The sequence below is a fragment of the Notolepis coatsorum genome (genome assembly GCF_963971535.1).
Source record: "Notolepis coatsorum genome assembly, chromosome: 1".
Lineage (NCBI taxonomy): Eukaryota > Metazoa > Chordata > Actinopteri > Aulopiformes > Paralepididae > Notolepis > Notolepis coatsorum.
Window position 1 is genome coordinate 70392692 of NC_140165.1, and position 27809 is coordinate 70420500.

Sequence of the window (27809 nt, forward strand, 5' to 3'; positions counted from 1 at the left end):
ACTCCATATTTATTTTTTGATTGATTTGATATTTTTTATTTTCGTGTCTTACATACAGATGTATGCCCAGCCCATATGGGCTTACAAGACACATAACAATAAGTATATAATAATAACTTAACAAATGACATAGACCAAGATGGCCATAAAAAAAAGAAAAATACAAGAAAATACAATAAAACGTAATATAACACAAGCTGTACTCAATGTAAATAAACAGAAAAACAAGGTGAATTCAAATACAATTATATAGGATACAGTGTGTTTTGTCTCAGGTGCCATGCCTTCTCCAAAAATCCTGCAAAACCGAAGATGTCCTCCACAAAAAAACAACTCAACATACAGCTCTCAGACTGCCAAAACAAATCTGGGTTTACAATTTGAATTTTTTCAAATAAAGCCCTCCTCAAAGTGGTGTACAAAGGGCAATAAAAAACAAAATGATATTCATCCTCCACCACTCCCAGATCACACAGAACACACAACCGCTCCTCCTCAGGTTTACCCTGGAATCTACCCACTTCCACAGCCAATGGCAGGGTGCCAGACCTCAACTGGGCACACAGAGACCTCCGTCTTCTCTTTAAGTTTAACATTACATAAGGTTCAGTAAAATACTCATTTTTAATTGCAATATATTTTCTAAGTTAACTCCATATTTATACTATATTCTTCTAACACAACATTACATATCTTTGGCAAATATCGTATGCTCACACAAAATGGTGGTGTGTGATGGTGACTTTACACTGCAAATAAATGGTAGGTTCCCCTGAATCATAAAATATATAACACTTGTTTGTTTGTTTGTTTGTTTGTTTGTTTATTTACACATATAAAAACAATTACATATATAATACAATATAATCCACAAGGGATGTGTAGGAGAATTGCCTAAAAACCCTCAATGGGCTTGCATGTGGCATTCACCAGGAAGCAAAATTACATTATATCAAGATAAAATATAACCCCCCCCCCCAAACAAACAAACACACACAAGCAGGCCTACATAGACACCGAAGCAGGCACCCATGCCATACGATTTCTGGTAGAGAAAACAATTAATGACAGGAAGAATATATAATAAAACGAAAATGCAATAACAAAATACAACAAGCCATCAGACCACAGTTTGTAAAGGAAGTCCATATGGGAAGTATTGGTGATCTAGGAGATGAGATTTCAGTGCTCTTTTGAATTTCAGAAAAGAAAATTCCAAAATATGTGGAGGCAAAGAGTTCCACAACTTTGACCCTCGGTAGAGCAAACAAAACTGAGATTGGGAAGTGCGGGAAAAGGGTGGTCTAAGCAAACAGGAACTACGTGTGGGGTAATTATGAATTTGGTGATTGTGGGCAAACATGTCATGAAAAAAAGGGGGAAGGGCTCTGTTTAAAGAACTATGCACAAATAAACCAGTCTGAAGATGATTCACTTGATAAACACTGAGTATACCTAACTTATGGAATAGAGGCTGAGAAGAATGACTTCGTTGAACACAGCTGATTATTTTTAGAGCTCGTTTCTGCAGACGGTATATGGGCTCAAGTTTGGTCTGATGAGTACTACCCCAAACTAAATTACAGTAATTGATATATGGGTAAACCATAGAGTAATATAACATTGTGGCAACCTCGGTGCTCAGCAAGTGACGTGTTTTTCCAAGAATACCAATACTCTTGGCCATTTTTGTAGTTCTGTTTCGTTAAGGGGCTCAGCTTGGCATCACCTTACTGCACTATCTCGCGTACGTGCACGCGCACTGAATAAATTCCACAAATGTACCTTTAATACCAGTATTAGTCTGACCACACCCCTCATCAGCTTACCTTCATAAGCAGGTGTGTGGTCACCTGCTCTCCTCCTTCTCGCTTTCACCACAAGGAAAGTGCCTCGGTAGTACCCCACTTGACGTGTTTGTTAGTTGAAAAGAGTTGTGACTGGTTTACATTGTGCTTAACCTTTTCTTCTCTCACTTTGTTGTATAAGAAAAGGTTTGGGTCATAATGTATTCCGCGGAGAGTAGACCCGCTAGACCTACTCTTCACCACCGGTTCTCCATTCCCGCCTCCGTCGTGCGCCTCGGTGCTGGGCTGTTGCCACTCTCGTGGTTGCCGACCCAGCCCGGGAGACTGCCGGTGGATAGTTTTCCTCACCGACGAGCCGAGGGTTCGGTGCCGTCGCTCCGGCGATGGCCTGATCTCGACTCTGGTTCCTCTGGTTCTGGGGAATCGCCCGTTGATGAACGGGGGATTGTTTTGGAGCCGGAGGATTTGCGACGAAAACTTTTTGCGTCTGCTCGCTCGCGTCGCAAGATGGTGGCGTGCAGACGCGAACGGCCTGGGTTTGGGGAATTGCTGGAGACCAGCGAGGATGCGTCCGACTCTGGATTTCTGATGGAAACTGAGGACTTCATGGAGGAGGCGGACGGATTCTTGTATGATGGTCCCGTGGAGGAGAGTATCCCTCCTCCGGAGACCCCGGAGGGGGGAGAAATGGCTCCATGGGGCGCCTTGTTCGAGGATGTCGAGGAACCACCTTGGCCTCATCAGCAGGATGCCCTACTGTCGGCCGCATCGGATTGTGGCTCCTTGACCAGTCGCAGCCTGCTGTATGCGAGGGATGCGGGGTCGGTGGAGGAAGGTTCGCAGGGGGAACTGCGGGCCTTGTTTCCCGAGCTCATGGCGGTAGCCGCCACCGCAAACGGTGTGCCGCTGCCGCTGCCATTGCCTGCACCTGTCCCTGATGACCTCATAGGCCATCCCTGGCAGCGTCCCCCAGTGAGAGGGGTGGACGTTGTCTACCCATTTTTCCCATCGATGGGGGCCTATGTTCGTCGGGGTCAGGCAGTGTCCAACATCATGGGACTAACTCCCGCCTACGTACCAGTTACGCGGGTGTCGGGGTTAGTCAAAGGTATGGGGGAGGGCGTGCCTCGGCTTGACAATCCGATGGCCGCGCTCCTCTGTCCGGATATGGTGTGGGAACCCCTATGCAAGCCGGTCCTCCAGGGGAAGTCGGCTAGGCGATTGGCTTATTGGGGTGACCAGTCATTCATCGCTGGTACACAATCGCTGGCTGCGGCGTCTAACATCGCCCACCTGGCTAGATTTGTATCGGGGATAATGACGGGCGGCACGGATCTGAACGAGGTAAAATGCGACCAGATCACCCAGGCTGCGGGAGCTGTCCTGCACCTTTCCCAGGTGCTGGCCATAGCCATGGGGAAAGTGCGCGCCCTGGCCACCCTGGGCCAGCGTCACCTTTGGCTGGAGCAGGCCCGTGTGCCAGAGAAGAAGAGAGCCCCTCTTCTGACGGCCGCCCTCTCCGACGCTGGCCTGTTCGGGAAGGCCCTGCAATTGATGACCTCAACATGCAGAGAAATGGCAGAGGAGAGATCCGTCCTTCAACCCCATTTTCCGCCTCCCGTCCTTGCCGGTGGGGGCAGAAGGCTTCCGCGACGTCGAGCTGTCTCCGTCGCCGCTACCACTGCCGCCGCCGCCGCTGCTGGCCCTGCCAAGAGGGCCAGGGGACGAAACGGCGCTTCGGCCACCGCCGGCCCATCCCAGACCGGAGGAGACGGTAGGGAACGTCGTGTCCAGCAGACTGTAACCTACCGTCCCTCCGGGGCTCCCCGGGGTGGCAAGACTCGAGCGGCGCGAGGTGGCAGACGCCGTTAGGAGTGACTTTTTCCCCTCTGTGTCCCCTCCCCTACACCCTTCCCGGCCCCTCTGTGATATTGTGCCTTACACTTATTATTAATTAATAAAAAAGTTCCCCGACATAAGGGGGACTGTGTTTGGCCGAACAAACTGTGTGTTTCTTCATACAAATCATATGGTGGGGTTGTGTATATATGAATCTACCCTGTTACGTTGGGGGGTGAGTTGTGTTGTGTTACGAGGTTAAGCAAGGTCAGCAACTTACACTCGGTAATAGGTTCTATTTAGCTTGATGCTCCACATGCAATTAGAACTGGTGTTATTCCATTGCTTTAACTAAGTATATGTGTTTTCACAATGCTGTGTTGTTAGTTGCAGTAACGCTCGTACGCACATTTTCCACGGCCTAGCCGTTACTCTCGTTCGGCGTTCTTCCTATGTATGACATAGGCAACGGGTATGGGATTCACGCACAGGCGACTTGTGTTTTGTTGTAAACCCTTTTACACTTTTTGTGGGTAGCAGGCATTGTATTAGCTTATGCTATGCATTGTTTCTACCGGAGGTTTTTCAAGATGGCTACGGTTGTTCTGTGTGTAGGGATAAAGGGTGTGTTTTCGGGAGGGGGTGTCGAATAAACCCCTCCTTTTTCCCACTTGATTGGTTTAGAGGATTTTTGATCTTTTCTGCTGAGCCAGTCAGGGCCAAGCCAGTGCTTGACAGGGGGGGGGGGGGGGGAAGGGGTATTCTACCGACTCCTGTTATGACAGGATCCGGTGGGTTTTTCCCCGCCCGTTGTAGCGTTGTTGCTATGGCGACGCCTTCCATGAGCTGGTGTCTTAAAGATATCGAGGTTGGGCGCAGGGCTTACAGGCCTGCTGCGCCCGGTTTATGTGTCAAACTTGAGTCTATTGGTCACGTGTCTCACAGTTTACATATCTTTTTTCTTGACCGTAGTCTCATGTGGGAAGGTGTTTCTGGGAGAGTCTGGTCTTACACTCTGATTAAAAGGAGTGACTGGATTAAAATCATGTGAAAAACAGGGTTTTTACTCCCAGCTGTGCAGTTGGGTCATACGGGTGATGCCTTTTCTTTATTTTATAAAGAGTTGAATGTGTCTTGATGGATTGGAAATGAGGGTCCCTGATGGAAACAAGACTAACGTCTTTCTCAGGTCTGCCTCCCCTTATCTTTTTGTGTGTATTCCTGTACTGCAGTCTGTTGGGTAAATATTTTCATTCATTCATGGAGTTGATTGCATCTCGCCCCTCTTGTCGTTTCCCTGGGCGTCTTGGGGATTCAATATGGTGGTCTAAACGGCCTATTGTTGATGTGGGTATGTCAAAACGCACACATAGTGCTGGTTCAGGATGTGCTTTTGGGCCATTTGCTGACTGGCGCGCCTTGTTGCTTGGGTGAAACAGCGTTTTTATGGAGCAATTGAGATGGGGGTTTTTCCTCTTCCGACATCCTGTGTGTTGTCGATGGGTTCCCGTTCATGTCAGGGGATGATGACGGAATGGGTCTGGACATATGGGGAAGGGTCTCACGCCCTAGGGGTGGGCCACCGGACGCGGTTCATACCGACACGTCTGGGTGGCGCCTTCTTTTTTGTGTTGGGATCAAACGCGCATATCTGCCCCTTCTCCTGGGGTTGGCAGGTCGGCGTGATTAGGGCACGGGACTGGTTCTGGTCGCACTGGTCCAGATCAGTTGCACCCGTTGTCCGCTGGGGATGCAGATCTGCTGTTCTGGTACCCTGAGGGACTTGGGGTTTTTTCAGGGGGAAAAATGCTAGGTCGATCCGGGTGTCACAGGGTTGAGCGTTATGGGACCCTTGTTGGGTGCGTTGTATTCTGCACTGTCGTAATGGCTTACGGCCGTGCCGACCTGTACGCGTCCGATCTCGTCGGATCTCGGCCGCTGTACGGGTTGGTCTTGGTTGGTACTTGGTTGGGTGACCTCCTGGGAATACCGAGTGCGGGGTGCTGGGGCTGGTCTTCCATTTTTACGCTCTTCTCTTGCGTTTTGGCACTGAGGAGCCTGTTGGGTGGTTTTTAACCTCCTCGGGGACCCTGTGCTCCCCGTATCACCGGGCCCGGTCCGGGGTGATGCTCGTTGACCCGTAGGCCCGGGATAGCCCTGTTGGGAACCGGAACGCGGGCTGCGGCGGTGCCGCAGGTGTGTTCGGGGTTTCTTTCCTGAGGGGTTATGGGACCAACCATTGCATGGGGTGATGCCTGGGTGGTTGGTTCTCTGGTGTGTTGCTGCAGTGTCAACTCCCGGTTCTCCGGTTGAGGGTGCCCCTGCACGTTCATGACGTCTGCCGATCGTATGGGCTTTTCTGTGGGCAGCTGTCAGGGGCCGAGTGGTCTACGGATCCCACTTCTGACGTGCTGTTTGAAAGCTTGGTTATGCGACAACGCCAGCATACGCCCCTTCCGCCGGGGCGGCTGTTTTCAGCTGTCCTTTCTGGCGCCTGCCTCGTCCGCAGTTTTCCAGGCTTGGGTTGACAGCCTGTTGCCTGGTCTTCCCCGGTGCACTGCCTGCTTCCGTTGGTTACCTCTTGTGTGTTATGACCATGCTGTCTGCCTGTTGCAGGGCTTGTGTTCCAGGCGGTGTGCTGTTGGGGAGGACAGGGCCCGCTCGGCTGAGGGGCCTTTTGTCCGGATACGCTGGCGATGTGGGGGGCGGGGTCACTAGGTGCCCCCCTGGTGGGGTCTTGATGCTGGCATCATGGACTTCTCCGGGCCCCCATTCCAGGGAGTCCAGTCCTTTTGGTGGGTCTGGGTCTTCCTTCGCGCTCCGCTGCTACGGCCTTGCCACGGGGTTGGGTTTGCCCTTGACCCCGTGATTCTGGGGGCAGTAACGAGGTTGTTCTTCCGTTCGTTCCCGGGTGGCATGCGGGTTGTGCGTGTGTGTAGTCGTGGGGTCAAGCCACGGTCTGCTCACCCTGTGCGTTGAGTTGCTTGAGTGCCTCTTCGCACGGTCGGGTCCGTCGCCTTCCCGTGAAGCCCCTAATAGGGGGGATGCCCTCCATTAGGGGGGGTCGGGGGGGCTCGGCCCTCCCTGTTCTGATGGTTGTGGGGGGCTGTCAGCGGGGTGTATTTGTCAGCCAGCGGCTCCGCTTGGCCTCCCTTGTGCAGTAAGGTGATGCCAAGCTGAGCCCCTTAACGAAACAGAACGTTAGGTTATGGCTATAACCAAGTTCTGTTAGTTAGGGGCGACGCTTGGCATCAGACGGCCGCTGCAGCCCTTGACCTCACCTTGTGGTGAAAGCTTGGGAAGGAGGAGAGCAGGTGACCACACACCTGCTTATGAAGGTAAGCTGATGAGGGGTGTGGTCAGACTAATACTGGTATTAAAGGTACATTTGTGGAATTTATTCAGTGCGCGTGCACGTACGCGAGATAGTGCAGTAAGGTGATGCCAAGCGTCGCCCCTAACTAACAGAACTTGGTTATAGCCATAACCTAACGTTATGGCTGTGATATGAGGTTTCCATGATAGGGATTCATCAAGCAGAACACCAAGGAATCGTGTAGAACACACCCTAGCTATGGGGATGTCATTGATCACTACTTTAGATGAGGAGTTAAAAATCACAGATTTGAGACAAAAAAAAATGAAATTCGTTTTTTTAATGTTTAGTGATAATTTGTTGCATTTAAACCAAATTGATAGTTTGTTAAGTTCTTCATTTATTACCCTAATGATGGTATCAGGATCTTTATGTGAATAGAATACACTCGTGTCATCTGCAAATAAAATTTTCGACAGCCTGTCTGAGACGTTAGGGAGGTCATTGATATATAACAAAAATAACAAAGGCCCAATAATTGAACCTTGGGGCAGACCGCAAAGTAGTGTGTGATGGTGACTTTACACAGCAAATAAATGGTAGCTTCCCCTGAATCATAAAATATATAACACTTGATACTGAATAAGCTCAAAATTGGCAAAATATAACACTATGTCCAGGTGAACCGTTGGCTATGTCGTCTTTAGAGGGTTAATCCTGTTCTACACTCAAATAATCATAAATTTACAACTTCTGAGACAGCTATTGTGTTAATTACAGCACCATGAAATGATGTAGATGAAAAATGTGCAATACCTTGTTGGACTGCTATCATTTCATTGAGCTGTAATTAATACACAGCACAAGGATTCCCTGATGACATGACTGGTGGCCATATTCAAACTCATTTTCCCTCAGTAACGTTAGGTTATGACTATAACCAAGTTCTGTTAGTTAGGGGCGATGCTTGGCATCGCTACTGCACTATCTCGCGTACGTGCACGCGTACTGAATAAACCACAAATGTACCTCTAATACCAGTATTAGTCTGACCACACCCCTCATCAGCTTACCTTCATAAGCAGGTGTGTGGTCACCTGCTCTCCTCCTTCCCAAGCTTTCACCACAAGGTGAGGACAAGGGCTGCAGCGGCCGTCCGATGCCAAGCATCGCCCCTAACTAACAGAACTTGGTTATAGTCATAACCTAACGTTCTGTATCGTTAGTGGCTTAGCTTGGCATCGCTACTGCACAAGGGAGGCCAAGCGGAGCCACTTGGCTGACAAATACACCCCGCTGACAGCCCCCCAAAACCATCAGAACAGGGAGGGCCGAGCCCCCCCGACCCCCCCTAATGGAGGGTAGCCCCCCTATTAGGGACGTCACGGGAGGGCGACGGACCCGACCGTGCGAAGAGGCACTCAAGCAACTCAACGCACAGGGTGAGCAGACCGTGGCTTGACCCCACGACTACACACACGCACAACCCGCATGCCACCCGGGAACGAACGGAGGAACAACCTCGTTACTGCCCCCAGAATCACGGGGTCAAGGGCAAACCCAACCCCGTGGCAAGGCCGTAGCAGCGGAGCACAAAGGAAGACCCAGACCCACCAAAAGGACTGGACTCCCTAGAATGGGGGCCCGGAGAAGTCCATGATGCCAGCATCAAGACCCCACCAGGTGGGCACGTAGTGCCCCGCCCCCCACATCGCCAGCGTATTCGGACAAAGGCCCCTCAGTTACTGCACCTGGTATTCCCAGGCGGAACCAACCAGGCCAGAACCTGCCCAGCTTCCGAGATCGGACGAGATCGGGCGTGTTCAGGTCGGTATGGCCGTAAGCCGAGCGGGCCCCGTCCCCCCAATAGTACACCGCCTGGCACACTGACCCTGCAGAATAGGCAGTCAGCATGGCCGTAAGCACACAAAAAAGGTTAACCAACGGAAGCAGGCAGCGCACCGGGGAAAAACCAGGCAACAGGCTGTTAACCCTAGCCTGGAGACTGCGGACGAGACAGGCGCCAGAGGGGACAGCTGAACACAGCCGCCCCGGCGGAAGGAGCGTAAGCTGGCGGTGTTGCATGACCAAGCCTCCATTTAACAACCCCCACCCAGAGGGGTCGAGGCAGAGAAGGCTGACACGATTGGCAGACGTCATGAACGTGCAGGGGCACCCTCAAACGGTGAACCCGGGAGTTGACACTGCTCCAACACACCAGGGAATCAACCACCTCGGTGTTACCCAATGCGGTGGTTGTTCCTATAACCCCTCAAGAAAAAACTCCAAAACACACCTGCGGGTATACACCGGCTATACCGCAGTACAAGTGTTTCAGTTTCCAAAAAGGGTTAACCCAGGCCTACGGGTCGCAAACATCACTTCGGACCGGGCCTGGCGGTACGGGAAGCACAGGGTCACCAGAGGAGGTCAAAAAACCACCCCCACAGGCCCCTCTTCGCCATGCGTGAGAGAGGAGCGAAAAATAATGGAGAACCAGCCCCTAAGCACACCGTACCCGGTATTCCCCGGCGGTCTCCCAACCAAGTACTAACCAGGACCAACCTGTGTAGCGGCCGAGATCCGACGAGATCGAGCGCGTACAGAATGGCATGGCTGTAAGCCATGACGACAGTGCTGAGTAAAAACATACCCAACCAGGGTCTCCATAGCGCTTAACCCTGTGACACCCAGACCGACCTGGCATTTTTCCCCCTGAAAAAAGCCCAAGTCCCTCAGGGTACCAGAACAGCAGATCTGCATCCCCGGCGGACAACGGGTTCAACTGATCTGGACCAGCGTGACCAGAACCAGTCCCGTGCCCTAACCACGCCGACATGCCTACTCCAGGAGAAGGGCAGATATGCGTGTTGATCTTAACATGAAAAGAAGGCGCCACCCAGACGTTCGGACGAACCGCGCCTGGTGGCCCACCCCAAGGGCGTGAGACCCCACTACATATGTTCAGATCCATCCCGTCATCATCCCCCAGACATGAACGAGAATCCGTCGACAACCCACCCAGGTCATGGGATGTGGTCGCCGGAAGAGGAAAAACCCCCATCTCAGTTGCTTTATAAAAACGCTGTTTCAACCACAAGCAACCAAGGCGTGCCAGTCAATCGCCTGTTTACAGCGAGCTAGCACTATACGTGCGTCGGGACACACCCCCATCAATGAACAGGCTATTTAGACCTGTCATTGAATCCCCAAGGCGCCCAGGGGAACGACAAGAGGGGTGTGACACTCCCTAACTCCAACACTTCTGGAATAGAAAGAAGGAAGCATCAACAGTATGTATCCCAGTCTACACAGCCGGGGTAAAAAATGTTCACATTTTTACATCCCACCACCCTCCCATAGGAAAGAGACGGGGATCCCCAGAGAGACTTCCCACGCGAGCTGTACAGATTGAAAAGAATATATTGCACCTTGAGCCATGTAAAAAACTGGTTTTAGGGCCTCCGGGGAAGAGGCACCGAACCCATACACACTCAATAAACGAATTGAATCGAATATACATACAATAGAAAAGGACCCTTCTAGAGGGTCCACTCACTTTGACAATCTGAGGAGGAAGGCTCTGTACTCTGATGGAGGCTTCCTCACATGGAAGAAGGAGTCCGAACTCACAGAAGGCCTGAGTAGGCGCTTGGTGAGGAGGAGCCCTGACCACCCCCCCTGAAAACAGATCCATCACATGGACCCGAACAGCACACGGAAGTCCTACCAACAGAGACGCGCACGGTGACGTACTCTATGGCGGGGGAATTCCTGCGGTGCACACGCCCAATATACCAGGCCGTGGGACCAGGAACAAAAAATGGCAAAAACACTCAACAGAGGAACGCCGTTTTTTTCACAATGAGAGAATACATCATTCTTGATTAGTATCGACCACAGGCCTTGCTAAGCACACATGACAGCAACCAAACCAATTCCCCTTTAGGAAATAAGCTTCTCCAGCAGATTTAGCACAACCTCAGCAATCAAGCTAAGAGTCACATCGTATCCCTACCACACAAAAGACACAATTAATGCACAACATGTCTGATAGGAGGTGATAAAGTCCCCAGGGAACCGGGGGGGAAAAAACACAATCCTCCTATTTTACCCTCAATACGGCCAGTTAAAACAGGAAAACCTGTTAATGTGTGAACTCACTGTTCATTGTCATTACAGTCTGAGAAAGAACATTCTTTTACTCACTTGTCACCAAGCATAGCTTCATAGGTCAGTTGCCTTAGTAGTGAGTACACGGTACACATAAACACCATGATGTTTCTCACACAACAACCAGATCAATACATCACGATCTGCACGGAGAAGCTAACTGCCAGTGACAAAAACAGCTCACACACAACCCGCAACGTATCCCAAATGCATTGCAACAACACACGTTTTGGGAAAAAAACACCGTTATTCACAATACATTTAGCAAAGTAAAACCAGAAGACGTGTTATGAGGTCTGGCCAACCCCGTACCTACCCGGAACGCAGATCAGCGAAGTGCAGTCACAAGACACCGTAGAACACAGCCGTCCTGTGTTGTTCGACCCGGGCAGCGTCGCCGCTCCACCAGTCGCTACAGTCCTCTTTGTTGACGCAATCCCCATCTAGGCTCAGGCAGGGTCGACGAACATCCCCTGTCAAGGATGACGTCGTGGTCAAGAGTGTAAAACATGTTAAAATCAAAGCACGTTCAACAGAATAGCATCAAGCTAACGGCTGCTCCAACCGTTCGGGTGCTATTGCTTCCGCTCGCGAGACGCCGATCTAACGACGCACGCGATCAGAAGCGAGCTCCCGGCGGCGCGCGAGAAGCTAAGCTACCCCGCGCCAGGCCACTGACCGGCTAACCGTAAGCCATGAACATGTAAACAATGACATAACACTCACCCAGACAGGCCGCCGTTCTGAACCCCTCCTCACTTTTTAAGAGAAAAGAGAAAACAAGACGTCAACACCGCTTCACAACGGTGACATTACCACGTCCGGCGGAATCAGCACAGTACCAACTGGCCTGTATAGCTGACTTTGAACATGAATCTGCCGCTATCGCACATTACATGCACATATCCCCTCGTGAAGGAATACTCTCATTTGGATATGAAAGATGGGGTCTTAACACGGTGACAGAGAGAATCCACTCGTCCAGAACACACAGGGATCACCAGTGTCAATGGTCGCGGCCCACTAGTTAAAACTATAATGGTCGCCAGACCAAGGCCTTCTGTCGCCTAGGCGGCTAAACAAAGGACCCTAGCCTGGGGCCGGTTTCCATAAACTTTGTCAAGTAGCCCCCATAGCACTAACAGACAAGTGGAGCCCGCCAGCAAACACTACTCACCCAACCTGGAACGCACCGCTCCTCACAACAGCGGCATGTCCGACAGTTCAGCTGTGGCCTGACAGGTTTCACCCCAACAAACACAGCAAGGAACTGCAGTTGAGAAGCATGCAGCGGCGTGCTCCCAATACGAAAACCGGTGGAGGGTTTTTAGAATGATCATCATCTTCTAGACACTCCAGTACGAAGACAATATCGCCGTATTTTCTCGAAAATAGTGAGAGAGAAAATAAAGATATGATGTCAACGTATCCTTGTTTCCCAAGCTGTTCCTAATCCAATTTCTTCCATCATGGTGTCAAGTGTGGGGATCTACCGAGGCACCTCTTCCTTGTGGTGAAAGCGAGAAGGAGGAGAGCAGGTGACCACACACCTGCTTATGAAGGTAAGCTGATGAGGGGTGTGGTCAGACTAATACTGGTATTAGAGGTACATTTGTGGTTTATTCAGTACGCGTGCACGTACGCGAGATAGTGCAGTAGCGATGCCAAGCTAAGCCACTAACGATACAGAACTCAAACTAAATGAATGTGTGCAAAACTAGAGTTTTTAGATGTGTGTGAGATTATTATGCAAAATAATCAGCATTGTTTTTTCTTTTGGTGATGTGCTCCTTTAACCCTTTCACTGCCGCACTACCAAACGGTTAACCCTTTCACTGCGACAATACACAGAAGGTTAACCCTTTGAATGAATGAATGAATGAATGAATGAATGAATGAATGAATGAATGAATGAATGAATGAATGAATGAATGAAAACTTTATTTAACAGATTGCAGAATGGGTACAATACAGTACGGCTCAATACACACAATTGTTAAGGGGATGCAGACCAGAGAAAGACGTTTGTCTTGTTTACATCAGGGTCCCCCATTTTCAATTCATAGTGCCAAACACAACATCATAGTGCCACACAACAGCCGTCGGTTGTGTGATAGTAAAGGGTTAACCTTCTGTTGTGAGGCAGTGAAAGGGTTAATGTGACAAGGCACAAGAGGTTTTTTTTACCATTTACGAGAAAATCAACAAATGTTTCAGTCGTTTGTTATTAGTGAAGGGCTTTTTTCTGTGAGTGGTCTGTTGTGAAGAATGTGGCCCTCCAGACCATTGTGGGGCTGGAAACGTGATCCCTCGCAGTGTTAATTGGCCTCTGGTATGCGCTGCACAACACAAAAACACATGGCCCCCATGTGCACTGGGGGGGTTGCTGCTCAGCATCCATCATTACTAATTACTCTGCATTTATTATAATAACTAATGTGTGTCTTTTGTTTGAAACATCAGTGCAGCGTATTTTTGTGGAAATTAGCTGGAAATTAAACTGGTCAAATTAGATAGAACTCATGATGTTTGATTTCCTTGGTAGAACACAAGATAAGAGAAGAAATTCCTTTATTGATCCCCTTGGGGAAATCTGGTGCTTTATAGCAGCAGGGGGAGGGGGGAGGGGGGAGGGGAGGTATGGGCAGGTAATAGTAGAAAGACATACGTGACTATAGTAATACAATTAGATAGGAATATAAAATATATCACAAAATTAACAAATAAACAGTGTAAACAATATAATTAACCCTGAATATAAAAAAAAAAGTGTAAACAAAGGTGCAGATGAAGGTCCTTATGCCCTATCTATATGTTACAATAAATATAGGTAATACATCATTTAAGTCTGAATATATGAGTAATAGTAAAAGTAAACAGTATACACAAGGTACCCTAACTGACATAAGTTAAAGACACGTCTGATTATGATACCGTTTTGGAAAAGGACATGTATCATGTGTTTAGGTTAAACACTTAAATCAAATCAAATGTATTTGTAAAGCCCGAAATCACAAGTTAATGTCTCCATGTGGGCCGGACAAGTCGTCTTCTTTAAACATCACAATAAATCAAGAACAAAGAAAAGCCACCACTTGCCTCTGTGGTTGAGAGCCGTGGTGAGAGGATGACACAGCACAGCACAGTGCTTCTCAATACTATATGAAGCTATATCAGCAAAATGATGGCCTGCATACTAATATACTGGGTTAAAAATGGATGGATGTGTTGTGTTCATAATCCAATAGGCTAATTTAAGGCAATAAATGAAATCACATGTCGATATTTCATTTAATTTCATTCCCACCTTTATTTCAACTCACAATACACTGAGGTGACCCTCATTCACAGCGACTATATGAGCTTACACAACGAGAGTTTATCAGCAATGTAATACACATAGACACAATAAATAAGAATAAACCATTAAAAAGAGTAATACAAATTAAATAAATCTGCTATAACAGTTCAAAATCGACACACTTTAAATGCAGAAAAATAAGGAACGAGTAACCTCTATACTTCAATGTTACGATGAATTGAAAATGGGGGACCCTGATGTAAACAAGACGAAAGTCTTTCTCTGGTCTGCATCCCCTTAACAATTGTATGTATTGAGCCGTACTGTACTGTACCCATTCTGCAATCTGTTAATAAAGTTTTCATTCATTCATTCAAAAGGACAATAAACCCAATAGATTTGACATCATTTCACTTGGTGTCTCCATGTTTAGAGAGAGCCCACCTACAGGGCAGGAGGGGGGTGGGGGCTGGTAAGTGGTCTGTTACCTCCCTCCCTTTTTGCAGCTTGTATGGCTTTTTTTTATGGGAAAAATCACTGTCTTGAGGAGACACGCAAGGTACACACCTCCTCCTCCTCATCCTCCTCCTCCTCCTTCTCTCTCTCTCTCTCTCTCTCTCTCTCTCTCTCTCCAAACCGATGACCTAACGGACCGGTGTTTTCTAACGACACAGTCGCGCTTCTTGTTTCGAGCTGGTACTTTATGCTCTCAATGGGACCCGAGTTAACCTGAAGTGCGACAACCATGGACGCGGCTGACCTCCTGCAGCGCCTGTGTTTCCCGGGATACGCGCGCCTCGCCCTGCTGTGTCTCTGGCAGCTCAGAGCCTTCAGCCAACATGCAGGTACAACTCATTCTGCACTGCACGTTTTTTTCATATATATCTGTTTATTGGGTTTTTTCCAGTGCAACCAACATTTACAAATGATATGTACTTGAAAATGTTCTATTTGAAACACAAAACAGAATACAAAGGACAGCAGACACCAAGACAAAGTGACAGGCAGACAAATATTTTTCTTAATTATTATTATTATTATTATTTCTTTTTACATGCGGCAGCATGATTGAAATTTCTTTATTGGGAATAATAACCCCTTGAGATGAAACCATCTCGTTTTCGAGCGGGGGGTCCGCAAAGACAAAATACAGAGTCATTTGGCAATCTTATTATATTACAAAAACAACAAACAACAATCAACAAATAACAAACAAAAAAGACAAAACCAAACAGAAACGAAAGACAACAAAAACAACAGAAGAAGCAACAACGCCAGCCAAGAAAATAATACAAAATAAAAAAGCATACAACAGTAACATGTCAACAACAACAACAACACAATGACAAGAACATGAACTGCAACAACAATGGCTCTGAATTACAATTGATTTGTAACATCAGTATAAAACGATGAAGGCAATCTGTATTTTTTTTATAATTTTTTTAAACAAAAATTATAATTGTGAAATAGTAAATAAATAAAAATAAAAAAACACATACATAAATAAATAAAAACATTTATATATATATTTTTCTAAACACATTCCAGTGCCACCACAGAACCTCTCGTTTGATTCTTTGAAGTGCATGATTATGTGAAAACGCAGAAAACGGTTGGAAGCTTGCCCACTTCCACCAGAGGCTCCTGAGCATGTGTCGTCAGGGTGTCCTGTCCCCTCTGAGGCCTGCATACCCGTCACTCTCCAGCCCCACAGATTAGATATAGGCTGTCTGGACGTCTGGGATCCACTGACTCCAGGGCATAGTGGTAATAACTATGTTCACCATATAGTGGCAATGCAAAGAATAAACAGCAGTGGTAACATTTACATTTACATTTAGTCATTTAGCTGAAACGCTTTTATCCAAAGCGACTTACAAGTTCTGTACGACAAGTCATCAGGAAGGGCACATCTGTATCAGCTGAGTAACAATGTTCATCAAAGTGTTGCGTGTTACAGTGTAGGTTAGTTTATTAGGACAAGTGCATGACAGTAAGGTGAGTTAGGGTTAGAGTTTTTTTCCCCTTTCATTTCAACGTCTAGTTAACGTCTAGGTAACGTCTAGTTTGTCCCTGGTGGTGTGCAGTCTATAGTCCCAGAAGTTATAGGTTGTTCAAATAGGTGATATGAGATGGTTATCAGTCCTCCAGTACTTGCAAGCAGATGGAAGAGCTACAGGATATCTCCAACGCCTTCTGTGATGATAGCCTATATACTTGCTCTTATCTTATCTATGTTTACTCAGTGTCCTTCCGATCAAATCACGCTCATCTCTCAGATTGTGGTGTTGGCATCGTTGCAGATCAAAGCATGTGGTCGTAAACCAGAGCCAGAGAGTAAACAAGTGCCCCTGGGCGGACAAACCTCTGATCGCAATCTCCCCGCTATACGCTACAAGGCCTTCCTGCACCAGCACGCAAATGGCAATTAGCACTGGTGACTAATGCTGGAGTTTTGGATCCAACAGACCTCTTTAGTGCTTTAGGGGTTTTCCCTGCTTTTTAGACACCTAGACCAGTTGGTTCCCAACCCTTTTGGGCCCAAGGCACTGACCAGAATCACACCAAAAGTCTGACCAGAATCTAATGGCACACCAAAAGTCTGACCAGAATCTCATGGCACACCAACTTACTGACCTAGATGACCCACCTATAGCTTTCGTCTTCCTCAATGAAATGAAAATGTACTACTTGGTATATTTCACTCGCATGAAACATTTTGAACAAGACAGCCCCTTCCCCTTTGTTGCTGCTCTTATCCTATCCTATAGGGCGACAGTGGGTCAGGAGCTAGAGCGCTCATCTGGTAATCGGAAGGTTGCCAGTTCGACTCCACCTCCTCCTTGAGCAAGACACTAACCCTCTGACTGCTCCTGATGAGCAGGTTGGAACCTTGCATGGTCGCCTTCGCCATCGGTGTGTGAATGTGTGAGTGAATGTGTGAGGCATGAGTTGTAAAGCGCTTTGGCTAAAAGCACTATATAAATACAATAAAACGCAGCTGATTTATTTTGCACATAATCTCACACACATCCAAAATAAAAATAAAACACACATTTTGCACACATTCATTTAGTTTGACGTTGAGAGTAAACTGACTATGGCCACCAGTGATGTCATCGGGGACATTGCATTGTGTTGTGTTAAATATACTGTAGCTCCAAGGTGTTGCTATTTCTTCATCTACATCATCTCATGGAGCTGTCATTTACCCTTTCACTATCACACTACAGAAGGTTAACCGTCTGTAGTGTGGTAGTGAAAGGTTTAACCGTCTGTAGTGTGGTAGTGAAAGGTTTAACCTTCTGTAGTGTGGTAGTGAAAGGTTAACCGTCTGTAGTGTGGTAGTGAAAGGGTTAACCGTCTGTAGTGTGGTAGTGAAAGGTTTAACCTTCTGTAGTGTGGTAGTGAAAGGGTTAACTGTCTAGTGTGGTAGTGAAAGGGTTAACCTTATGTAGTGTGGCAGTGAAAGGGTTAACCGTCTGTAGTGTGGTAGTGAAGGGGTTAACCGTCTGTAGTGTGGTAGTGAAAAGGGTTAACCCTTTGGCATGTGGCAGTGAAAGGGTTAACCGTCTGTAGTGTGGTAGTGAAGGGGTTAACCGTCTGTAGTGTGGTAGTGAAATGGTTAACCCTTTGTCATGTGGCAGTGAAAGGGTTAACCTTCTGTAGTGTCACTGTGAAAGGGTTAACCCTTTGGTAGAGTGGTAGTGAAAGGGTTAACCGTCTGTTGTGTGGTAGTGAAGGGGTTAACCGGCTGTAGTGTGGTAGTGAAAGGGTTAACCATTTGTCATGTGGCAGTGAAAGGGTTAACCTTCTGTAGTGTCGCTGTGAAAGGGTTAACCCTTTGGTAGAGTGGTAGTGAAAGGGTTAACCGTCTGTAGTGTGGTAGTGAAGGGGTTAACCGTCTGTAGTGTAGTAGTGAAAGGGTTAACCATTTGTCATGTGGCAGTGAAAGGGTTAACCTTCTGTAGTGTCGCCATGAAAGGGTTAACCCTTTGGTAGAGTGGTAGTGAAAGGGTTAACACAACGCCCCAGATGACACCACTGGTGGTGGCCTTGTTCAAACTCATTCACTCGTTCACTCTCAATAACTGTCAAACTAAATGAACATGTGCAAAAACGGTGAAGTGCCCCTTTAACATCTGTGTCTTCTTCACTGAGAACAGGAGAGCGTAGTAAAGTGTCTCCTCCCACACATCTGGCCCCGCTGAAATCTTGTAATTGGGATCCCTTGGTATTTCATTGTATACTTGTATGCCGTGACAAATAAAACTCTTGACTTGATCGCTTACTGGGGGCCAATTCATTAGGACACCACCCCCCTTCTGTCCCGTAAACTCGTTAACTACACAATTAGGCACATGGTTCCAACCGTCAAAAGTCTCGCCGATTGTCCTCAACCTGTAGAACGCCGGTTGTTTGAACAACCTCTGACCTCACCTCTGTCGTGCCTAGAGCTCTGACCTCTGACCTCACCTCTGTCATGCCTAGAGCTCCCCCCCAGACAAGGTGTCTGCACAGACAGGCCAGATGTAAACACAGCGTTTGCTCTGTCAGTGTCGGGGGGGGGGGGGGGGGGGGGGGGGGGGGGCTTGGGGCGGACTATAGCCACCGAGTCCATGTTTGGGCTTCGGATCGTAACTTCCACTAGGTTCATTCAAGTCCGTGTCGAGACACCTTAACCCTAACCGGCTGTTGTGTGGCAGTGAAAGGGTTAACCTTCTGTGAATTGTCGCAGTGAAAAGGGTTAACCGTTTGGTAGCGCGGCAGTGAAAGGGTTAAATACCTCTGTTGTTGTTTTTGTTGTTTCCAGGCGAGCGCTTTACTTAGAAGTCAAATAGGGGAAACAGGACTTTTCTTTCGAGTGAAAGGACAGCCTTTTTCCATCCTTTTGTCTGGACCCCTTTCACTGCCACACTACAGAAGGTTAACCCCTTCACTACCACACTACAGACAGTGGTAGTGACAGGGTTAACCTTCTGTAGTGTGGTAGTGAAAGGATTAACCCGTTGTCGTGTGGCAGTGAAAGGGTTAACCTTCTGTATTGTCGCAGTGAAAGGGTTAACCATTTGGTAGTGTGGCAGTGAAATGGTTAACCTTCTGTATTGTCGCAGTGAAAGGATTAACCTTCTGTATTGTCGCAGTGAAAGGGTTAACCTTATGTAGTGTGGTAGTGAAAGGTTAACCTTCTGTAGTGTGGTAGTGAAAGATTAACCTTCTGTAGTGTGGCAGTGAAAGGGTTAACCGTCTGTAGTGTGGCAGTGAAAGGGTTAACCTTCTGTAGTGTGGCAGTGAAAGGGTTAAGTAATGGCTCCGCTGACGACCTGAGGCTCTGTACAGATGTAGAGCCACTGGAGAACGTGCAGCAGCGTGGAAAATGTCATCTTCTGCTCAAGTGATTCTCCTCCCGGTTTTTCAACCTTCCAGCTGCTGCAAAGCCGCGTTCAGGGGCCCGACGCGCACCGCTGGCTTTATGGTCCCGTCCCGGGGCGAGTGTAGAGAGGCGGGAGGGGCTCTGAAGAATGTGTGTTATTCTTAGCAATTTAGATAACCTCTGGGGGCGATGAAAGGATCCTTCCCGCTCACCTCCTACGAGGCGACAGACATCTCAAGATGACCGCGTCGACGCATGCCCCATATCTGTGTTGACACTCAGCTTCCTTTTGAATTCGGTTTTGAGCAGCGCTGGGTTCATTCTGGAAGGACTGTCTGTTTGCTACATTCACGTCTCATGGTAACAGAAAAAAAGATCACTATCACGTTATATAACGTGATAACTTATTGTTTTAACATAAAGCATTTCACGTTATAATGTGATAAGTTGGTATCACGTTATAACGTGAAACGTTTTATGTTAAAACAATAAGTTATCACGTTATAATGTGAAACGTTTTATGTTAAAACAATAAGTTATCACGTTATAATGTGAAACGGTTTGTCTTAAAACAATAAGTTATCACGTTATAATGTTTTCTGTTTCTGGTGTGGCAGCAATACGCTTCCGTAGAATAATAATCTGGATTAATCATACAGTATGCAGCTTCAAAATACTCAAAACACTGAGCTAGATCCACAAAGAATGGATTGCACGGAGCAAGTTGCACCCTTACTTACAATTCATTATGAATTGAAAATGGGGGACCCTGATGTAAACAAGACGAAAGTCTTTCTCTGGTCTGCATCCCCTTAACAATTGTGTGTATTGAGCTGTACTGTACTGTACCCATTCTGCAATCTGTTAATACAATTTTCATTCAATCAATAACTGTGACAGATTGATTGATTGATTGATTGATTGATTGATTGAATGAAAATTTTATTAACAGATTGCAGAATGGGTACAATACAGTACGGCTCAATACACACAATTGTTAAGGGGATGCAGACCAGAGAAATACTTTCGTCTTGTTTACATCAGGGTCCCCCATTTTCAATTCATAATGAATTGTAAGTAAGGGTGCAACTTGCTCCGTGCAATCCATTCTTTGTGGATCTAGCCCGATCATGTTTTCAGTTAATGTATTAAGAGCATTGAGGACGAAATGTCTTTATTCCCAGGAAAAACATTTATAACCAGAGCCAGCGGCGGCTGCCAATGTTTATTTCAGTGAAGAATAGTTTCTGGTGTTATGTTTCTCAGATCTGTACCGATCCCGTCCTTTCATCTTCCAGAACGTACACACCGATGAGGACTTCCATCTCTCTCAGGCTGTCGACAGACAGAATACTCCCGGGGTCTGTCTCTGTTGAGCGGTGTAACCGTCCCCCTGACTCGCAGAGTTGTAATATGATGATAGCCATACTCTAAACATTCGGAACTAAACGTTTTTGGTTCTTACGTTGTCACAAAGTCTTGCTAACTTGAACCCTTTCAGAGAGAAAAAAAACACCTTGTTTTCAGTTTTTTCAGGCCTTCCTAACTCGAGCCATACAAACACATTTGACTTGACTTTGTATATTTGTATGTCTTGTGTATGTCATAAATGTGTTGATGAATTGAAAATGGAGGACCCTGATGTAAACAAGACGAAAGTATTTTTCTGGTCTTCATCCTCTTAGCAGTTGTTAGTATTGAGCCGTACTGTATTGTACCCATTCTGCAATCTGTTAATAACGTTTTCAATCAATCAATCAAACTTGACTAGAAAAGGATTCTAAGAAACAAAATGTCTTAGCCTTTAGATCTCATCTAGTTTAGTTTAGTTTACTCAGTTTATTTGATCAGGGACAGTGCATATCAATCAACAGTTATAAAGGAATACACATGAAAAAGATGTTTAACACTTTCTCTGCCACGCTTATATCCATCAATGTATGATCACTGCCAGCACTGTAAGCCTATGGAGATGTTTACCTTCTTTGCAGGGCTATAACTTTTTAAATTGTATTGCTATATTGACATTACTATGGCCCATTCAACATCGATTATCTATCGTTCAGGATGTAGGAACGTTTTACTTTTTCATTCACACATTCATACAAAAATACCGTCTAGATATAAATATGTTTTTATCGTTTTCTGCAGTAAATCCTAGAACGTGAGATATAGGCATAAATGCATATATACATTATCAAATGCCATTTGTTGCCGATACACGCTATATTAAAAATGTCAACTGTACATGGTCCTAAACGTTATGACTGATCATGCGCGGGTGAACGGAGGGGGGGGGGGGGGTCGTTTATAATTCCATGATTGTCATTAAATGATTTATGTAGTATGGGTGATATATAGATCAGAGCAGTTTGCATCGATAATAATAAACAAAAACGCTGAAACTCACAGCAGCCTACTCTTACCGTTGGGCGATGATACTGGAGCAAACAGATCCCAGTTATGTGATGGGGATCGAGGCGATCCATTTCCGGTTTGTATAATACTAATACACGCCCAAATCATGTGGATTATTGAGTTATGGCAACGATCCATATCCACGGTGTGTGTCTTGAGTCCCGCGACGATATACGAGTGGCCGGACGGATTTGGGAGACGCACCGAGCTCCAACGGGCATATCCGGTTTGGCAACTCGCAGATCATCCACCAGGTGGCAGTATTGAAGCGTTGCAGAGTTGTGCTGAGTTCCACAGCATCAGCCAAGGCTCCATGAGTGAAATATGAATACCATGGCGAAAATATGAAATATGATCAGAATAACATCGTACGCCGTGATCTGGCAGAATTCGCATGAACTTGAAACCCGTTGTATGACGTTATTGGCGGAGAAAGTGTTAAGCCAGAAAATCTATGTTTTTAATACTCTTGTGTATGTTAGAATGCTGGATGACTAGCCATATATGAAAGATGTGGATTTAGACCCTATAAACTATATGTATATAATTTATTTAGTATACATATATTAAATATTATATATTTATATGTATATTTATATAAATGTATTGAATAGAGATACAGTGTTTATACATAATTAACAATCGAATACAATTATATAATTTATGATAGTTAAAAAGGGGTAGGAATAAAAGAAAAAAAGTGTATACTTCTTCCTACTCCTTTTTCGAACAGGGTAAACTATGATCTGTTTATCTGTTTCTCTTTTTGTTGTCTTTTTTTTTAATTATCTTTTGTATTATGTCAAATGAACAGATATATTTTAGTTTTTTTTACTTGTTCTAAAATAAAAAAATTCTTTTGGCGGCTAAGTGGCGCAGTGGGCAAGGCGCTCGCCACTAATGCAGGAGATGCTGGGTTCGAGCCCAGCTCTCGGCATAGCTACCAGCTTGGTATGCAAGGCTTCGTCCACATTGCAGCCGGCCTGTGGGAGGCATGGCCTAACAGCGTTCGAGACAGGGGAGGGTAGAATTGGACAATACGAAATTGGGAAAAATAGAAAATGGGAGAAAAAGTAGATAAAAAATAAATAATAATAATAATCTTTCATTCATTCATTCATATAGCTCCATAATGTGACATAACGCCTCGCCCCTTGTCTCCCAGCCCAGGAGTGCTACCCGGGAGGCCACCAGATCCTGCAGAACCCGTACCGCAGCGTGGACTTCGACTCCACCGAGCTCCAGAACACGGCCATACAGGACCTGATCTGTGACCACTCGCTACCGCCGGCCTGGTACCGCTTCAGCCTCAACAACAAGCCGGCGGAGATGCCCACCAGCTGCGTGGCGGTAAGACACCGGTCGGTTCGGTGACCTCCATGTGATTACATTACATTACATTACATTGTCCTTAGGTCTGTCCCCAATTAAGGATTTGTATAGTCGACTTTGATTGGCTGAAATTTGCAGATAGTCGACTACCCCCTGAATAAAAAAGAATTATAATAATAATAATAAATATATATATAGATTCTTTTTTGGGGGGGGGGGGGTCATTCCATTTGGGCTGTGGGGGGGGGGGGGGTGCTTAATGTCTGAAGGAGTCGACTGAATGCTTCTTGTTCTCTGCGAAAGCATGCAATTGGTCCACTGATGGATACATCTTGATATTTGTCTAGTCTAGTGTGTTCATTAGATGGGTGAAATCCTCTTTCAGTGCCTCTGTGTAATGTACAGGTGATTAAACTGGGTATAAAATATATAAGTTAGTACTACTGAGTATAGTGCTAATCGGATGTATGTACAGAGTTGTAGTATTAATATGTACAGTGATACAGGTATAAAGACACTATGGTAGTAAGTCATACTGGCCAGCTATCTAGTAAGAGTAGGTAAGAGATATGTACAGATATACATAGTATATCTACAAATATGTACATATGCAGGTATGTACAGACAGATGTGGATATATATATATATGGTAAGAATATATATATATACGGTATATACAGCATTATTGTACATGCTACGATGCAGAGTTATAATGCAGGTGTAAGTAGGTATATAGAAGAATTATATGCAGGTATATTCAGACTGATATATATATATGTGTGGTAAAAATGAATCGATATATTAAACATGTGTCTAAAAACATTAGCATTTTCCATATGAAACCGGTCTTATTTGACATGCCCTGGGTGGGAGTTGAAACCCGGTCTCTCGCGCATCGCAGACCACTATACCAAGAGGTGAATTCACTTCTTGGTAACGTGTCTGTATGCCTTTTTTTAAGGGGGGGTGAGTTTACTTGCAGTACCGCTACGTGCCACAGTCACTTCACAACACTTAAAGTCCATTGTGACTGTGGATATACTCGCGGTACCTCCGTTACACATACATAAGACTTATTTGTGGTGGGCCATCACAATTATCATGAAAGGGCCACCACAAACAGATTCCCCCAGGGCCCAGGCTGACACAGGGCTTTTTGTGTCACGGTCCTTTATTTCCCACCAACGCCGCACCGTGTAACCTGTGGGAAACACCGCATACGACGGGTGACAGTGACATAATTGACGGACAGGTGATGGTCCTCGAAGTTTCAAACTCTCTAATCATGAAATAACCGTCTCTATATAGACCTCGCTCACCACAAGTACAAAAGAGCATCAAAGTGGAGTTGATTACAGTTTAGAGACTCCCTCATAATAGGTAGCTTCAGCCCAGGTGTGGAGCAGTAATGTACCCCCTCCCCCATCCTCCACCCCCCCCCCCCCCCCCCCCTTACCAGCTGTAATGACTGGTTCTATCAACGCTCCCCTTCCTCCAGATGAACCGGTGTGGGACCCAGGCTCCCGTCTGGTTGTCCCTGAAGGACGGCCGCCTGCCCCGGCCCGGGGAGGTCCGGCAGCTCTCGGCCTGCGCCACCTGGCAGTTCTTCCACGGCAGCACCAAGGACTGCTGCCTCTTCCGCATCCCCGTCACGGTGCGACACTGCGGGGACTTCCTCCTCTACTACCTGCAGCCCACCCAGGGCTGCATGGGCTACTGCGCTAAAGGTAAACCCACCCAGGGCTATTATTATAGTTCAATATTCAATATTTGATCACCAAAACCCCCCAAAAAGCATAAAAATGGGCCCCCGCCCAAAAAGGCCCCCCAAAAATCTTGCTTGCGCGCTTCACAGACTCGTTTCGCAGGCGCACAGGCCCAGTGCCCTTTTCAGCCTTTGAGCACCTGCCCCTCTAAAGTCCTGTGCACGTCCCTGGGCTGGCTGTTGCATGGGCTACTGTGCTAAAGCTGAGCCCACTGACTGACTGGCTGACTGCATGGGCCAGTACCCTGATGGAATCTGAGTGAACCCCTGAAGATGTTATCTACTGTGTTCTGTCTACTCTAATCTTTACACAGTATACCCCGGCACAGTAGAATTAGCCATGAGCAATGTCCGCACAGATGTTATCTGTCCACTTTGTACCCGGTATGATCATCCTTATACTGCAGAGAAGAATCTGCGGTAATCAATAAAATATTTTGCGACAAGTACTGTATGTCGTGCGACAGTAAACACAGCCTCTCTCTGGTGTCCAGGACGTCTGCGTGGTGTGTGTACGGTTAAATGAATGCTTGTAGTGACGGAGGCATGGCATTTGCAAGTACAGGTAATTTCTTTGGCTTAACTTTACATGGAATTAATATCAGGTCAGCTCACGTTTCTTTTTCTTTCGCTAGGTTGTGAGTCATTATATTAACCCTCCTTTTCTCTGGCTTAAAGGAACACGGCAACTTTTTGGGAAATTTGCTTATTTGCCATCTACCCTGGAGTTAGACAAGCAGATACATACCCTGTTCTTCTCTGTGCATGCATTAGGCTTAGGGAACAGCCGCACTGTTAGCCTAGCTTAGCGTCATTCACTGGAAGTAGGTGTGCCAGTGTAGCCTAGTTCCCAACAGTTACGAAATACACTCCAAATACAACTCCAAAACGTTCCTGTAAAACATGTTGTGACCTGTGTATTTACGACGTGGAGAAATAACGGTGCAGCTGTTCCCTAAGCCTAATGCATGCACAGAGAAGAAAATAGTATGTATCTGCTTGTTTAACTCCAGGGTAGATGGCAAATAAGCAAATTTCCCAAAAGGTTTGTGTGTTCCTTTAACATCTTTCCATAGTAATCAAACTAGAGTCATCTCAATCGATTACCCGTAAAAATGGCTTGACCTTTATTTTGAGATTTTTCTCTAATGTAGTTTTTGCTCGACGCGTTTTCTTTTTTTTTAATATATATATAATTGTAAGACTGATTTGGTGAAAAGATATCTAATGGAATGTTTATGAACTTAATTCTCTTCTTCTTCTCTTGTTAGTTACACCAGACTTTGGACCCAAACTGTGCCCACCTGGTGAAGTGGAAGTGAATGGGCGATGCAAAGGTGACAAATGACAAGAATAATATTGACACACGTTTTGATCTGGTGAATTAGCACACTGTCTTAGGGCTGGGCGATTAATCGAAATAAAATCGCGATCTCGATTCATAGACCTATGCAATCTCATTTCTAAATTATGACGATTTTTTTTATTAATTTTCTTTTTTTAAATATTTTTTTCTTTTACTTTTTAGTACTTAACTTTTTTAATTCTGACTTGACTTGTATGTTACAAAGTTTAAGTCAAGCACTTTCATATATTTAAGTTTAAGTCAAGCACTTTCATATTTATGTTATTTTTAAGTTTAAGTCAAGCACTTTCATATAATTGTTGTCTGTTTAAGAAAGAGTGCAACAAATGATTTTATTGAAAAAATAAGAATCGTGTGAGAGAATCGTGATCTCAATTCTTAGAGAGAAAAATCGTGATTCACATTTGAGCCAGAATGGCCCCCAGCCCTACTGTGTCTCTCAGTGTCTGACTCGATGCTAATAAGATTTCCTGCTCAGCCAACGCCCCGGCACTGTCCTCCAGGCCCGTGGTCACCGCAGAGCTGGTCGGCACCAGCGTCCACCTGAGGTGCTCCTTCAGCGCCGTGTCCAGCGCCCGGGCCGTGGGCTACCAGGTGGTCTGGGCCCGGCACATCGGCCAGAACATGAAGGCCGAAATCAGGCAGGAATCCACCATGAAGACCTCGTCCCTGGTGGAGATGGACGGCGTTCACTTCAGATTGGGAGAAACGGTAATTCCTACCAGACCCTTCGTCTTTCTTTCTGTCCTGTCTGTCTGTCGGAGCACGTCACGGTGCCAGAGGTTGACCCCATCTGGGGACGTGAAGAGATGGATCGTGGTGACCTTTCTCTCGCGGGGGTGCGACCCGAGGCCTGAGCGTGGAGAGAGGGGAAAGTGTGTCACAACCAGTTAGGGAGAGGGGGCGTTAAATCAGAGCCAGGTTAGAGCAGCCGCCGCTGTCGTCCACATGCTTTCCATTTGAATCCCCCCTCCTCCTCCTCCTCAGCGCATCCAGGTTCTCTCTCTCTCTCTCTCTCTCTCTCTCTCTCTCTCTCTCTCTCTCTCTCTCTCTCTCTCGCACAGTCCGGCGCAGCAACAGCGTTGGCCTGGATCTCCTCGAAGCATCACGGAAG

At 46.4% G+C, this 27809-nt stretch overlaps 1 protein-coding gene across 1 annotated transcript in view; it reads left to right on the forward strand.

Moving 5' to 3' along the window:
• Positions 1–15157: 15157 nt before the first annotated feature.
• The window catches only part of LOC311236995 (von Willebrand factor D and EGF domain-containing protein-like), a gene marked incomplete at its 3' end in the record, with an annotated part of 171117 nt that continues 158465 nt past the window's right edge, over positions 15158–27809 (forward strand). The window contains 5 exon segments of the mRNA XM_084324804.1: positions 15158–15282; positions 23398–23582; positions 25063–25291; positions 26601–26666; positions 27174–27406. Of these exon segments, the coding sequence (XP_084180930.1) occupies positions 15183–15282; positions 23398–23582; positions 25063–25291; positions 26601–26666; positions 27174–27406 (813 nt within the window). The 5' untranslated portion in view covers positions 15158–15182.